A 17,906-nucleotide genomic window follows, 5' to 3' on the forward strand; every position below is an offset into this window, starting at 1 on the left:
AGTCAAACACATCTTCTAGCTTAAGATGCCATTACAAAAATAATACTAGGCCTTAATTTGGTTGAAGCTGTGAATCTCTTCTAAAGACAATAATAGTGAGTCCCATTTACTGCTATAAACATGTTTTTAATACATATACCTATAGTTCATCTATAGGTAGGTATATATGTATATTATGTTCAGAGAGTAGTCATTTAGTGCATACTTATGTCAGTTATCAATTTATCATTACATTTTTATAGTAAAATGATTATTTTAAGCATTTCTCCCTTAACGTGAGAAAAATGTTAAGCTTTCTTAGTATAGGGCGCTGAAGGGATGCTGCCAGAGAAAGAGGCTTTCAGCTTCTGGCTCAGGTCGGGGAGGGTTGGCCTTGCGGGTGTGGGGACTCCCAGATGCAGGCCCAGAACATGGTCCCTCTGCAGCCATGCAGCCTGGACCGCGTGACAACCTGTGTGCCGTCCTCTCCACAAGGAAACCAAAGCCTGCCCCACCGTCTGCCCTGTCAAGGTCCGCTCTTAATGCATGAGCGTGCTCCTGGCTGCTCATCACCTGCTCCCCTGCTGCATTTCGGAGAGTTGCCTATTGCTTGCTCCTTAACTATAAACTAGCTTTGGTCTGGCCATACCAAGGAACTCTCTAGTGTCTGGTGGCTGAATCAGACCTTCTCCAATGATGTCTGAACCTCTTCCAAGTTTGTCCTTCCTTGGGTGTTCTTATTCAGCCCTAGTGTATTATGGAGAGTTTCATTATGCATTTAAACTGCTCCTTTAGTATAAATATTTAACCTTCCCTGTGTAACCTACCTACTGTATGACATTTATCTCCTGATTGGACCCAAACTGGCAGAGCGTATATTTATGTAGATTATAAATTCTCTAAAGGCTGTGTTGCTCAGCACTCTCTCCCCTGTGTATGTACTGGGCCGTCAGGGAGCACTCCACAATTATTTTTGAATGAACAAATGACAGAATTGGCTTCTTATAGGCTGGATCCATGGGAACTTACATCTCATGACTAGGTTGTTTGAAAGACTCACCAGGAAGAAAACCCTTACCATTTAGGTAAATTGTACTCTTTAATAACAATACCAGCATTTTGGATGGCCAGGTGCTTTTAGAAGCTTTGGCAGACACTATTGAATGTCTACCAGCCAATCTTCTAACTCTCTTCATCTTCTACCCTACTATGGAGCTTGAAAATGTAAGATAGTCCTTTCCTAGCTCTTATTCAGCTAAAGGGTGGCCATATTCATTCATTCATTCATTCATTCATCCATTTATTAATTCATCAAATATATATCAAAGGGCCTACTGTATGCAAATTAGCTTTTTTAGGTACCTAGGACCAAGACATCCAACTTCAATAGTACTATAAAGGGAAATTCAAATTAAACGAAGATACCACTACACACCTATTAAAATGACCAAAATCCAGAACACTGACAACACCAAATGCAAGGGTGACGAGCAATAAAAACTCTCATTTATTGCTAGTGGAAATGAAAAATGTTACAGCTACTTTGGAAGAGAGTTTGGTGGTTTCTTACAAAACTAAAATAAGAATAAACTTTAGCCTGGCCGGACGTGCCTTAGCGGTTGAGCATCAACCTAGGATCCAGGAGATTGCAGCTCAACTCCCGGTCAGGGCACATGCCCAGGTTACGGGCTTGACCCCCAGTTGGGGGCATGCAGGAGGCAGCTGATCAATGACTCTCTCATCATGGATGTTTCTATCTCTCTCTCCCCCTCTCCCTTTCTCTCTCCAAAATCAATAAAGATATATATTTTTTTAAAAAAGAGTAAACTTTAATGGTCATCTTTGGAATTTACTTTTGCTTTAGTTGCCATTGTTAGTTTCTAAATCTCCATGTATTATTTAGTATTGACATCTAGTAGACTATTTCTTTTTTTACTTTTGATAATCTTTTCTGGTAAGAGCTATATATAAAGTTACTTTGTAGATATATTGGAGGAATTGCGTAATGTTAGGATTAAGCCAGAATACCTTTCTTTAACTGATCTTAAGCTTTCTAAAACACTAAGGAATTTTCAGAAATCTTTGTTAGTTATGCATTATCAGTAAGAAAGTCCAATTCCTCCAGCCCTTGCTGGGTGGTTCAGTTAGTTGTAGTATCGTCCCGTACACCAAAAAGTTTTGGGTTCGATTCCTAGTCAAAGCATATATGGGAGGCAACCGATCAATGTTTCTCTCTCTCTTTTCCTCTCTCTTTAAAAAGCAATGAAAATGTATCCTTGGGAGAGGATTAAAAACAAAAAATCCAGTTCCTCCACTTTACTTTCAAATTTACCTAAAACTAGGCTTTGTTTTTAATCCAACCTTATTTGTATTACTTCAGTTTGTGGAACCTCTGGTTCATGCAGACTGACTCTTCAATGTTCCACAAATATATACAGGGTGGGCCAAAAGTAGGTTTACAGTTACTCATATGGAAAATAATACAATAACTAATAAATAATAATACAAGAATAAAGTGTGTTTCGTGTACTCACAGCTGTAAACCTAGTTTTGCCCCATCTTATATTCACGTTTTACTCTTTTCCTTTGTTTAGATGGCTTTCTTCCACTTCTTTCCTTACTTAAGTCCCAAATGTCATTGTAGGTTACAAAAAAGCTCTTCACTCACTTCAATTACATTTGCGGGTTCACTTCTTTAAGGTATCTTATTCCATATCCAGAAAAATCAGTACCATATTAAAATGGCTTACATTTCATGAGAATCTAGACATGCTCAAAGAAGAAGGTGACTTGGGGCTGATTCTGCACTATGACAGAGGGACTGTAGAGCCTCATTCCTGGCTAACTTTGAACATGGAATACATCCTGGAATGTGCGGAGGTGACTAGGAGGTGACTGGAAGCCTGAATTAGGGATATAGTGAGCGGTAGCTATTCAGTAAATGGCTCTTGGATGGATGGATGGATGGATGGATGGATGGATGGATGGATGGATGGATGGATGGATGGATGGATAAGAACTACATTTAATTATGTTCTACTCTTACTAACTAAGCTATATAATTTAGTCCATAGAGGAACAGAGGCAGTGTAGCACTGGTTTTGGAATATGAAAAGATAGCTTCAAGTTGCTCCTTTACCTTGCTAAGCTTTTTGTGCCAAAAGCACATTAAATAAACACTCTGAGTCTTATTTATATTAGCTGTCAAAGAAAAATAATCATTATAAATAAGAAAAATAATCAAAAGAAACGTATAAAGTTATAAATTGCTATAGCCATAAAATTATTATTATTATAATGTATCATTTATTTTAAGCATTAAATGAGAAAATTAATTGAGAACACCAAAACCGTTTTAAGGAAATCAAATATTTTTTCTAAATATTGTCTAAATGAGGAAATCTCTTGGCATATTCATTTTATAAATGGCATTTTAAAAATAAGAATGAGACCTCTTTCATCTCTTTGTAAACCACAAGGTAGATTAGAAACCCAGGTTGCAGAAGACTGCCTTGGTTTCTTGTAGGAGAGCAGTGAGACCTAAGGGGAAAGGACAGAAAACTTGGGAAATTCACAAAGAAAAGACAACATGTATTGCTTGAGATGCTGTTTCTGCTATTATGTGACGCATAAAAAAGGAAGACAATTTTGTCTTGGAGTTGTTAAAAATGAAGCAACAGCAACATAAAACACACAACAAGAACAAACAATATAAACAACACATACTATTCTTTAAGCCCTTACTATATGCTAGGCGATACATCACATGCTTCACATATATTTTCACTCATTTCTTCTTCACTGAAACTCTATGAGATAGACATTATTATTTCCATTTTTCATGCAATAAACTCATTTTTAGAGGTTAAATAATTTACTAAAGGTTACACAACTTATATGTGATGGTGGTATTGGGATTTTAAACCTGAGTTTATCTGATTTTAAAGAATACATGTTACAAATATTATAGCAACATTAAAAGAGAAATATCTAGAAAAGTTCAAAGGCTTAAAGAGTTTTATAGCTGCAGCCCATAAACTACTCACTATATTTGGCTTGAAAAGCTAAAGAAACACTTTAGCTTTAATAAGGTGACAAGTTTTTGATACAGAAACAGGGAAGGCCAGAGGAAAAAGAGCTGTCAAAATACCAAAGCTGTAAGTGGTTAGCCCAAGGCCATGGAGGCCTAGGACCCAAAGACTTTGAAGGTTAAAAGATTTCTATAAAAAATAGGCTATGCCAAGTTTTTAATCAAACAACTATTAAGAGTAGGTTTCTTATAAGCTGAGCTCATGTGCCTAGATTCTAGAGACTTCAATACCTTACCTCAATCAATTCTTCTTTTACAGCTATATGCAGGTGCAATTATAAAGAACATTTTTATTAAGCACTTATTATGTGCCAGATATTGTTCTAAAGGCTCTACATTTTATCTTGATGACAATTTTACAAGGTAGATACTTTACATTATCATTCCCATTTTAAGGATGAGAAGATTAAGTCATGATTCAAATCCAGGCAAACTGATGTCAGAGCCTACACTCTTTACCATTATATTGTGCTGATGTTGTAATAAACTAGTAACTACAATAATTAGGTAAGTAGTATTCTGTTATCTATTAAAAACCATTTTTTTTTTTCCAAAGGGGCATGTTTAAAGTGACACTGAGTAAGCAGATTTAGAGATCAATAGTGTTTGCAATAATTTTACATATTGACAACTAATTGGAACTACAGTGAGAATAGCCTTATTTCAGTTTTTTTGTTTGTTTGTTTGTTTTTTAGAAAATGTGTTAAGAAATGAACTCTATATAATGATCTCATATATTCTACAATCTATGGTTCTATGTCAAATAAGTGAAAGATGAAGCATATATACTTAAGGATAGTTGCTGATTTATTGAGTTATTTATGCCTTAACATTTGGATATATATAATTAAGAAAAACACTGATATCCTGTAAAGACAAGGCTTTTTTTTGTTTTTATTTTATTTGGTTTGTTTCTTTTTACCTACACTGCTCCAAAGTGATATCATATGAGTTTGCAATATATGATGCCTAAAATGGATATATTATTATTCATTATTTTGTGTGGCACAGATTGATCCCTTCTGAAATGAAATATATATTTAAAAATTGATGTTATTAATACATTATGTTGATAATGTAAAAAATTTGTATTAGGTGAATAAACCTAAAATATTTCTTTCTTAACCATCTTGACTAGAGCAACTTTTAGTGTCCACATTCTCTACTCAGGTAAGGAAGTTCAAGCACTCTAAGAACTTTAAAGCCTGATAAATATTTTTAAATTAGACATATTAATATTATTTCAAAAGCAAATTAAAATTTGTCAAAAGGAATTTGCATGTGTCAATGAATTTAAGTGACTGGGATCTAATTATCAAGTACCTGTATGAAAAGTGAGAGAGAGTCATTCTGAAGTTTCATTTGCCTGAAGAGTTCCATCTGGATCATTGAATTTTTCACATTCAATCAAATATTGACTTTATATGTACACAACCATAATATCAGTGAATAATAAACCTTTTTCAAGAATAATGACACTTACAATGAAGTGTAACTTGAAGTGTTGACTTCTGAGGTTCAGTATACTTTAGGGAAATTAACAAAATATAATATCAAATAAAACATATTTTATACTAATATACCATAATATTTTAAAAGACATTTCAAAATCCTTAGGGTTTACACCGTAAGTGAAGAGTTTGAAAAAATTAGGCTCTATTATCCCAAAATACCACAAGATATAAATATTTTTTTAAATGTTTACATTTTTTTTTCATAATTAACCATGTGCAATTCTTATGGAAACCACGATAAAGGGAATAGATGTGTGTGACAGATGAATATATGTGTGTGACAGATTTACAGATGCAAAAAGCCATCATTAATAAGTATAAACTGTCATCTGTTTAATGGAAATCATTTTTTAAAGCATGGTTTTGACAGTATAGCATTATCTAAAATCTGATATATTTTAAAAAGTTTCCTTTAAAAATTAACTTTACCTACAACATCTACTAAATCAATGACAGAAGTCCAAAATACACTACTTTGATATATAAATCCAACTTTTTACAATTAGCCTAAAAAATTCTTTTAGAACTAAATGATCAAAGAATTCAACATGATACATCAGGGGGTGGGAGAGTAGATCATTGAGTCATAGAATATAATTAAAATAGCTGTGCTGTTAATTTTAGAAATAATTTAATTTTGTTTATATCAAAAGAAGACATTTAAGGAAAGAAAAAATTCAAATACACATTTTTGGGCAGTTCTGGTTGCTGGCATTCTACCCCCTATATGTAAAAGAATGCTTGTTGGCATTAGGTTCCATCAATTCATTTGTGATTTCTAAATTAATTCTGAAGGAAACCACAACTTACTTGAAGATCCCGCTGAGTGTCTGTATGCCTGATTTTTTTTTTCTTTCTTCACAGACAAAGCACTTCCACTGGTCATGGAAAAAAGGTCTAAATCCGTGTCTTCTCTGCTTACAAGTCTTGCCTGGGAGCAATGGGAGAGAATGTATACAATCATGAAACAAAATATGGCATTTTCTGAATGCAGCTCACATTACCCCAAATAAACAAACAGGCTCTGTCAAACAACCTTCTTCAAAATGATACCACAATCCTTTATTGCTGCCCAGGCAGAACAAATGCACTATGTCAAAGCATTTTTTGCAAATAAGAGTCGATTTTAAAATTGAGGTTTGCTATTTGCGTCTGTACAACAAAAGAAAACATTTTAGTACAGTAATTTTGATGAAAATCAATCTTAAAGGCAACTGATAATACTTTACACAGTTTAACATCGCTTATTTACCAAGAATATTATTTAATTCTTACTTGAATATTAGAACTGTCAGGTTGGATTATGTTCTGCAATATTTATATTTAACACTTATAAGTATTAGTTTTCTCAATAGAATTCCCTAAAATGCCTTTCATCCCACATTTGTATACTATAAAGTCACAAAAGATCTCTACCTTCTCATTACAACAATTATTAATATAAAAATACTATACCTTAAGTCTAATTTGGGGGTAATGGTAAATATATAGAAATTTCAAAATATATTAAGGACATAAGGATTATGTAATTTATTTCATCTAAAATTACCATTTGGACTTTCATTACTATTTTGGACTGAACCTAAGAGTTGAAAGAATTGCTTCTTGCCTATAAAATATTGTTTTACGGAATGTCTAATATCATCAAGTAAAGATTTATCAGGATCAGGCACGAAGTGGGGGAAAATGCAGTGATGGAAAGCAAAGCAGCTTTAAAGTAGCTGGGATTTAACCCAAACCACAGGATGTTTGAAATCCTGTGAGTAAGCACTGTCTTTAGTGTTTGAAGTGAGAAAAATTTAAATAAAGCAAAATAAAGCCATAAAAGTATCACTGTGGTTAAAAAGCTGTCCCTATACAATGAGCTAGAAAAACTCATGAAACCAGCATCCAAAGATAACTCTTTCAAATTCAGACGTGTGCCTTCCTCCTTTACATCCCCTTTCCCACTTCCCAGCGTTACAGGCATGAACTTCTCGATGCCAGTTTGCTATTGCAGAACTCAGAATAGAAACCATTCTAGAATGTCAGTCGCTTTTTTATGTACCTGGCTAAGGAATACAGTTGCGTTGTCAAAAAACCTCAGCACAAAACTGTTCAAAATGAAATAAGGAACAATCGGCTTCCAACATACATTTGTGATTAGTATGAAAGTGTTACAAATTATTTCTGAATTTTATTAAAATTAGTACATAAGAGTATGTGTCTAATGTTACCATTAGAATAGCTTCATCAATACTAAGACTTAAAAAACTAAAACCAGTCGAGAATGGCAGGGAAATACGAAAGCAATACCACAGTTTCCATGAGACCAGTTATAAAACAGGGAGAAAAAACAACAAAAATGTTAATCACATAGGGGACCTGCCTGCTGGCTAAGGAGGCTTTAACTATAAGCCTCAAGATTTTAAAATTAGGATTTATTTGCTTCAGTTGGATGACATAAGTTCACTATGCCAAAATAGAAAGTAGAAATCCACCCCATCCCCCAAATAAGACAATATCTACATGTCAAGAAAATATTTGTGACTACTTGCCTTCAAAAACCTACTTATCATATGAGACATTTACATCCAAAAGAGCGCTTCTTCCGAGATAGAAAACAATGTCAGTCATTAACTAAGAACATTGAAACAGGGATTCCATTTCAGAAGTGAGATTTAACAGGAATACGTGATTTCACAATGGTGCCACCCAGCAGCCTAAATGCAAACTTAGAAATGCTATCAAGGGGGCATTAGTGCATCTGACACAGCCACACATGCATTAATGTTCAGATTCTATTTTTGAAAACTTTGGTTTTCAAACTGAACATCATACTTTCCATTGCTGTTAACAAATAAACAAACCATAAATCAAATACATCTTTTCTTCTACATCATGTAAAATGGACATACATAAAAACTGAATATGACTGATCATGCTTTTTAACACTTTTTCCATGAAAATGTATATTTAATTTTAAAACACTGTAATAGTAAACATTTTGTATGGTTATAACACAGTTTTAAGTTAATGTCAGATAATTTTCCATGTGCAATTCAATAGATAATTTTAAAAAGTAATTTTACAAAATTGTTTTTGGTCTTTGTTTTCTGAATAAGTCACATTTGTATCCCCATCTATAAGGTTTGTCATACTTTTTCTCCATATTTTCACAATAAAATGAGGAGTGTGAATTTTAGAACATGACTTTTAAGAATCTGGATTCTGATTCATCTCTAACCCAGGCAACTTAATTAAAAGTAGATACTCTCACTTATAAAAAACAGGGCGTTCCTTTTCAATTTTTTTCATAAACAAGATTTTATTAAATACATGTACTTTTTAATGTTGTAGTTTTAGAATGTAAGACATATTAAACAGCCCACATAAAAATAAATACCTATTTACTTATTATCCAGATACTTTTAAAAAGAGAGATAAAATATTATAAAGTTCACTTATATCTGTCTTGTAGTATGTTTACATATAATTAGTCAAAAAATTTAGAGTATTACTAGATGTGCGAATGATTTAAAACCATTTTTATCTTGGGTTGCAGAAAGCTGAATTGTGCATACCCCTCCATCCATCATTGCACAAACCCCTGTTCTTATATAATAAGGCAGAGGCCTTGTTATATAACTTTGAGGGCATGCAAGGAACTTTAAATGTTTACAGAGCTATAATTTACATGCAATGAAATGCACAAACCTTAGACATGAATTTCAATCATGTCGAAACATTTTATTTTGAAGTGAAAACTCCCAAAGAAGTTGCAAACATTGGTGCTGAGAATTCCATACATAATCTCCAGCCAGCTTGCCCCAAAGAAATATAACCCAAGTGTGATTATTAAAACCAAGAGATTGATATAAGTGCAATACCATTACTAAACCACACATCTTATTAAGACTTAAGCAATTTTCACATGTACAATTTTTTGGTTTGTTTATACTTCTATGACATTTTATTGCACACATTAATTTATAGAACTACCACTGCAATCAGGATATAGAACTGTTCTATCTTCTCAAAAAACCTCCCTTTGGAGTTATACCCTCTCCTCAACCTAACCAATGGCAACCACTAATATGTTCTCCACCACTATAATTATGTTTTTGAGAATGTTATTTGTGTAAATGAAATCATACAGTATGTAACCTCTTGAGATTTTTTTCTTTACTCAGAATAATGCTCTTGAGATACACCAATGTCTTTGTATGTATCAAGAGCTGTTCTTGTTTGTTGCTTTTTAATGTTTTTTATTGTATTTCCATTGTATGTATGTACCACCATTTGTTTATCCTTTCACTCACTGAATGAGATTTGACTTGTTTCCAAATATTGGCTATTGCAAATAAAACTACAGACATTTATGTATAGGCTTTTGATTAAACATAAGTTCATTTTTCCAGGAAAAATGCTCAGGAGCAGAATTATTGAGTCATATGTTAACTGTATATTTACCTTTATAAGAAATGGGCAAATTTTTCTGATTGTACCACTCTCAGTAGCAATGTATGAGAGATCTAAATCCACATACTCATCAGCACTTGGTATTGTCAGTGTTTTATTTTAACCAATATAACAGCTGTATTGTAGTATCATAGAGTGGCTTTCAGGCTTTCACAATTTCCATAGTGATTAATGATGTTTAAAATCTTTTCATGTGCTATTTTCATCCGAATATTCTCTTTGGTGAAGTATCTATTCAACCTTTTTGCTCATTTTTTAGTTACATTCTTCATTTCAATTATTTGTTACAGATAACTACTGTGACAATTTTATGTGATAGCTTGGCTGGGTCACGGAGCACTTAGATATATTTAGTTGAATATTATTTCTGGTTTTGTCTGTGAGGGTGTTTCTGGATTATATTAGCATATGAATCAGCAGACTAAGTACACTAGATTGCCTTCTCTAATGGGTGGCATCATCATTGATGGCCTGCATACAACAAAAAGGTAGTAAAAGGGAGAATTCATTCTCTCTGTTTGACCAGTGGACCTGGGACATAGACTGGAACTTACACCATTGGTTCTTTTGCTTCCTAGGCCTTCTGACTCAGATCAGAACTATATCAAAAGGCTCTCTTGGTTCTCTAGCTTGCAGAGAGCAGACCATGGGACTCAGCCTCCATAATCAAATGAGCCACTTCCTTATAATAAAAAATATATAATTCCTTATAATAATATATATAATTCCTTATAATAAATAATATATCTATAAAATCCCCCCTCTATATATATACACATAGATAGATAACAGCTAGATAGATATTGAAAGATAAATAGATGGATGGATAGATATAGAGAAATGATAGATATAGATGATAGATAGATAGATAGATAGATAGATAGATAGATAGATAGATAGATAATAGATAGATAGATGATAGATAGATAGATAGATAGATAGATAATAGATAGATGATAGATGATATAGATGATAGATGATAGATAGATAGATGATAGATAGATAGATAGATAGATAGATAGATAGATAGATAGATAGATAGATAGATAGATGATATAGATAGATATAGATGATAGATAGATGATAGATAGATAGATGATAGATAGATAGATAGATATAGATAGATAGATAGATAGATGATAGATAGATGATAGATAGATAGATAGATAGATAGATAGATAGATAGATAGATGATAGATAGATAGATGATAGATGATAGATAGATGATAGATAGATAGATAGATAGATAGATAGATAGATAGATAGATAGATAGATAGATAGATAGATGATAGATAGATAGATAGATAGATGATAGATAGATAGATAGATGATAGATAGATGATAGATAGATAGATGATAGATAGATAGATAGATAGATAGATAGATAGATAGATAGATAGATAGATAGATAGATAGATAGGTTGGTGATAGATAGATGATATAGATAGATAGATAGATGATAGATAGATAGATGATAGATAGATAGATAGATAGATAGATAGATAGATAGATAGATAGATAGATGATAGATAGATAGATAGATAGATAGATAGATAGATAGATAGATAGATAGATGATAGATGATTCTCTAGTTAGATGGATGGATAGATAAAGGGCCAACGGTGTAAGTTCCATTCTGAATCTGAGAGTCTTGAAATCTGGTACTATAAATCTTATTGTTCTTTTTCAAGATTGCTTTGGCTATCCTAGATTATGCATGTATGTATGTATGTACATATATCTATCTATCATCTATCTATCATCTCTCTATCATCTATCATCTATCAATCAGTCATCATCTATCATGTATTCTATTGGATCTGTTTCTCAGGTGAATCCTAACTAAGATAATTATCAAATAATTCCTTCGTGCCTTCCAGTAATTCATCCTCAGAAGCAATTACTGAACTACTGTTCTGATTTCTTTCACCATTGGACAGCAGAATTTTCTCTGATCTTGAACTTAATACAAATACAATCATAAAGTATGTATTTTTCTGTATCTGCTTCTTTCATTATGTTGTTTTTTATATTCACTCATGTTGCTGTGTGTATAAGGAGTTCTTTTAATTTCTGAGTAGCTAAATTATTGCAAGAATATTCCACAGTTTATCCATTCTTCTGTTGATAAATACAGGATGTCTCAAAAAATGTATACACACTTTGAATAATTATTAATTCCAATGGGTTAAGTCTGGGGGGGAAAAAATCAATTGAGCTATCAGCTCAAATATGTATATACATTTTTGGGGACACCCTGTAGTTAGGTTGTTTGCATTTTTTGGCCTTTCTCAGTAGAGCTGCTATGTAATTTTCATACAGGTTTTTATGTAGACATTTGCTTCATTTCCCTTGGGTAAACATCTAGAAGTAGAATTAGTGGCTCATAGGATGGAATCATGTACAATTTTATATGAAACTGCCTATTTTTCAAAATGGTTTTTATCTTATTTCACTATATTTGTAATGTATGAGAATTCTAGTTGTTCCATATCTTTACCCACATTTGTGTTTCCTGGCTTTAAAATTTTAACCATTCTAGTGTGGTATAGTATCTCATTGCTGTTTTCATTTAAATTAATGTGCTTATTAACCATTTAAATATCTTCCTTTGTGAAGTCTCAAATATTTTTCAATTTTTTAATACACTGGGATATTTGTCTTTATATTATTGATTTTAAAAGTTTTAAAAAATATATTATGGATACAAGTCTTTTGTCAGATGTGCATATGCGGGGGAGGGATTCTTTGTACATAAAGGATTGGGGGAGAGAGGGAGAAGAAGAGGGAGAGAAATAAAGAAAAGAGGGAGAGAGTATATAAATTTTTCTTCCAGGATGCAGTTTGACTTTTTATTTCTTTTCATTTTCTGACTGCGTCTATCTAAATGCAAATACTTTTAAATTTGATGAAGTACAATTTTTATTTTTACTTTTTGACTTATGATTTTTATGCTCTATCTAAGAGATCTTTGTTAAACCCAGGTTTGTGAAAATATCTTACTGTTTTTTCAGAAAAGTTTGAGAATTTTAGGTTTTACATGTGGGCCCATAATTCATCTTGAATCCATTTTTAAGAATACTTTTTTCCTTTATTGATTTCAGAGAGAGGAAAGGAGAGGAAGAGATAGATAGAAACATCAATGATGATTGATGGGGATTGAGCCTGCAACCTGGGCATGTGTCCTGACTGGGAATCAAACCACGATTGCCTGGATCATAGGTTGATGTTCAACTGCTGAGCCATGCTGGCTGTGCTGTGTTTGCACACTGTTGACAGCACTTTGCATTGCCCCATTTTCTAATTTTTGCCATTCTGTTGAATATAGTCATACAACTTCTTAGTTTTAATTTTTAGTCTTCTGGTCATATAACTGAACATAACTTTATATACTGTTATGCATATGGACATTATCTCTGTATATTCCTTTTTATATTGCATTTATATTTCTTTTTCATTGGGTTACCTGACTTTATATTGTTCATTAGCAGGAGTTCTTTTGTATTTAGATATTAAGCTATTGTTAGTTCTTAACACTCAAAATAGATTGTCCTGTCTACAATCTATTAATATTTCTATAAAATCTTTTATAGGAAGAAATATTTAATTTAACACATGATTTTTTTACCACACACTTTGTATTTTTATCTTTTTAAAGAAATCTTTCTTTACTGTTAAGTTGCAAGGATATTCTTTTTATTTGATCAGTTTTACAGGTTTTTTTTTTCCATGTGAGTCTTCAAAACTTCTGAATTCCATTTGCCTATTGTAAAGGGTGTATATGCTCTCTCTATAGCCCATCTTCTTTTTTCTTAATGCTAGGTAATTGAATGCCATTTACTAAAAAATCTGACCTTTCCTACTTTTATCATATATTACATTTCAATATAGTCATAAGTCTATTCCTGAACTAACTATTCATATCCATTGGTCTATTTATCCATGCCAGTGCCAGCACCATAAAGTTTTCTTTAGCTTTATATTAACTCTTTATATCTTGTGACCAGTTGTTATTCTTTTTCAGAGTTGACCTATATAATCTTGGTTTTTTAATTCATCAATACAAATTTAGAATGAGATTTTTCAAGTTTCTAAAACAACAGCTATAATTTTATTTGGAATTGCTCTTAATTTATAAATTTATTTGGGTAAAATGGACACATTTTACATGCTAAGTTGTTGAATCCTTAAATAGTAAATTTACTGTATAGTGTATACAATAAACAGTAAATTTACTGTATAGAGTATAGTGAATATCTTGATATCCCACTCAGATCACCTTTAACAATGGAATCAGATTCCTCCAGCTGTTAATAAAATTGAAGCCTGTGGCTCTCCACTGAATTCCTCTCTGGAAATTGTCCTTTGCTGAAAAGAGTTGGCTTGCCCAAGTAACACCTATCTTGAGGCCCTGATGCAAGAGCACAAAATCCTGGTCCACTTGTCCCAAGCTGGGACAATTCAAAAGGGCTTTCCCAATACCAGATCTCACTACCTCTGCTGTAACTCTATTGCAGTTCACCTTTTTGCTCTGCTCAATCCTGATGCTTTCATCCCTGAAAGGAGTTGTTCCTGAAAGTCTTTGCCAATAAATGTCTTGCACTCAAATATCAAAATTGCAGGATGTTTCCTGGGGAACATGAACTATAACTGTTTCTGTAGGAAATTCCTGAGGTTTTGGTGGGATAAGTTTAATCAGCAATATAACTATCTAGTATCAATAACACACCTTCTAACATATATTTTGAAACAAGCAAAATGATATATTTTCTTTGCATTTTTTTTTCATTAATGTCAGTCACATAATATGCTTTGATCTTGTTTGGAAGACAGAGATTTTATCTAAACCCAGCATTTGAATGTTTTATTAGGTTTTATTTTGTGTTCACTCCTGAAAATTAGCGAAATGGATGATATTTATATTTATCCTTAATGTTAAGAAATAACTCTACTGTCTTTTGGTATGCATTGTTTCTGACATAATGTTAGCTGTCAATCTAATTATTGTTCTTTTATAGATTTTTTTTTTTTTTTAAGAAAAACACAGGATTTTATTGTTCTCATGTCAAAGGTCAGGTCTTTGCAGAACAGGGGAGCTCTGATGTCAGGGAGAAAACCTCTACTTGCCAGCAAAGAGTGATACCCACAGGACCACAATGACCGAATCTGGTGCAGGGACAGCTTAGAGATGTAGTGGGTCTAGTTGACTTGCTTGGATTTCTCCTTTTCTTTGACACTCTTGGGGACCTCAGTCCACATCTCCTTCACATTCTCCAGTACCATGTTGCAGTGCCTATCAAAAGCCTTCACAGGCCCAGGAGCTTATTGTTGTTGTGACAGTTGGTAGGTGGTGTTCTTGACCAAATGTGTGAGCACAGAGAGTTGGCCTGTGTTAAACTCCTTCTCCTCCTGCTTCTGCAGCTCCTCTGGGGTAAGCTCACTCTTATTGAGGCAGCTCTTGGTGGTGGCTGCCTTCTTGGAACACTCTTTTCTCCTCCACTATGCTTCTGCCTCTGAAGAGAGCTGTAGATAATTTTTTAACTCACGAATTCTCTCTTTTATGGTGTCCAGTCTAGAGTTTATTTCAATAATATTTTCTTATTTCTAAAATTTATAATAGACTCATTTGCATTTTCACCTGTCCTATAATTAAAATTTTATTTTGTTTTCTAATTTTCTGTCTTTTTATTATGGATGTTATTCTTATGTCTTTGAGGATCTTATAGTAAAGGCGGTTGCAGTTGTGTGTGTGTGTTTTTAATTCTGTTATAGGCTGGTCCCAGTTGTGCAATTATCTATGCCCAGTTCCTCAACACAAGTAGGGTGCTTTCATTCCCCAACACTCTGCAAGATTTCTACTCTGGACCTTCAGTTCATCCAGTATACTTTTGGCATAAGTCTTTCCTTGATTTCTTCCCTGTCTCCACTCATACACACATAAAATATGTATTTCTGTTCTACTACCATTTACCTTGCTTCTGTATTCAGTTATACCTCTTCAAGATGGAAAAAAAGCACTTTGTATACAAAAAAGTGCTATGTATTTTTCACATATATGTATGTTAATAATCTACCCAATCTGTTTCATTCATTTTTAGAAGTATAACAATTAAATGTAATATCACTTTCTTTATCCTAGCATTTCTTGGCATTTTTATATTTCCCATTCTTCCTCCAAAGTGGTCACTTAACAATATATGAGAAAGTGCTAGTCAGTAATATGTATGGTGTTAATAGACTGAAGTACCAATTTTCCTATGATAATCTTCATGCCACTCTGCCAGAGGGGTCTCTATTAAAATGCAAGAAAATATTTGCAGAGTGATTATTCCAAATATAAATTCTATAAATATTTTAAAATACAATAATTTTAGCTATTGCCTACCCAAAATGCACTCCTCTTTCAGGAAAACTCCTTAAATGAGTTGTTCATGAGAATGATGAATATAACTGTTCTAGATAACATAATACTAGTTTCTACTAGGGACTACATTATCTTCTTGTACTAAATTCTACAATGCAGGCTAAATTATAACCAGCTTTCTTGGTGAATGTAGAATCTGAGCAAGGAGTATAGTTGATTGACATAAATGGATGGCATCATAAAGTTAGGGTCAAAAGATGCATTCATTTTTACCTGCCAAAGAGGCTACATGCTTTTGTCATTGGTCAGGGTACCCACTTCATTGGAAATTTCTGAAACACTGAAAATTTCTTGTTTCGTGGGCTCCATTTCTATGGACTTTACATTGGCCATTCTCTTTTTGTTTACATAGGCTTCCTTCTAATAGCATATAGTACAACTGACTTTAGCAAGGTACATACAGTTATATTACCTGGAGCCTACACTCTAGTCAGCATGTTTAGAACCTGATTGTTCCTAAAGCTCTGATAATTTACTTTATTACTTAGAGTGGGTGAATTCACAATTACTTGTTAATTTTTATCTGGTTTAATTTTCTGAGTTGTGAGGGTATTTTGCTGTTTTAAATATTCTACTTTGAATATTAAAAATTAATTTTTATTATGCAATTTCCTGTTAATTTTATTTTAAATACTATAACTTCCAATATTTTTAAATCTACCATGTACAATTGATATTTTTGAGTAATATATATATTTTAAATATATCTTTATTGATTTCAGAGAGAGGAAAGGAAAGGAAGAGAGAGAGAGATAGAAATATCAATGATGAGTCATTGATCAGCTGCCTCCTGCATGCCCCCTACTGGGGATCGCGCCCACAACCCGGGCATGTGCCCTGACCAGGAATCGAATCCGGATCGCCTGGATCCTAAGTCAACGCTCAACCGCTAAGCCACGCCCAGCTGGGCTTGAGTAATATATTTTAAAGTTATACTACAAGTGGAGATAACATTATTATTCTAGTACATGGTATTTGATATTACCCCAAACAGACACAGTTTGATATTTTCATAATTTACACTAGTATATAGACATATTTTAAAGGGACATTTATTGAGTACTTTTGTCTACAACTTTCCTGTATCTTTATAGACATTTCTTACCACAAGCTGAACTCTTCCACCATTAAGTACATCTGGATCTAACTCAGGCAAGAAATGTTTGCTGCAGTGACAAAAACAGAAATAATATTATTACATAAATTTAGAGAAAGAATGTGAAAGAAATGCCCAATGAAAATTTTGGGAGTAATTAGCAATTAAAAAATGGGAATAATAGTTTTCTTAAATAGAGTTACATGCAAAGGTAAAAACAAATTTATATATTTCCATAGTCATTTTAAAATTCAATTTGACATAAAATTTAAATTTCTAAATAACTCTTTAATGCTATCCTTCTTTACCAAACATAAACACATACAATAAACAAAAATTTG

The 17,906-nt window shown here is 32.9% G+C and overlaps 1 protein-coding gene and 1 pseudogene across 1 annotated transcript in view; both read right to left on the minus strand.

Annotated features, from left to right (window-relative positions):
- The window catches only part of LRRIQ1 (leucine rich repeats and IQ motif containing 1), a 200,070-nt gene that overhangs the window by 13,068 nt on the left and 169,096 nt on the right, over window positions 1–17,906 (minus strand). The window contains exons 24-25 of the mRNA XM_016199434.2: window positions 17,575–17,635; window positions 6,394–6,514 (exon numbers count right to left, since the gene is read on the minus strand). Coding sequence (XP_016054920.2) covers window positions 6,394–6,514; window positions 17,575–17,635 — 182 coding nt within the window. The remainder of the gene's footprint in view (window positions 1–6,393; window positions 6,515–17,574; window positions 17,636–17,906) is intronic.
- LOC148093788 (small nuclear ribonucleoprotein Sm D2 pseudogene) lies at window positions 15,165–16,802 on the minus strand (annotated as a pseudogene).

This window comes from Miniopterus natalensis, chromosome 2 (genome assembly GCF_054644295.1).
Source record: "Miniopterus natalensis isolate mMinNat1 chromosome 2, mMinNat1.hap1, whole genome shotgun sequence".
Lineage (NCBI taxonomy): Eukaryota > Metazoa > Chordata > Mammalia > Chiroptera > Miniopteridae > Miniopterus > Miniopterus natalensis.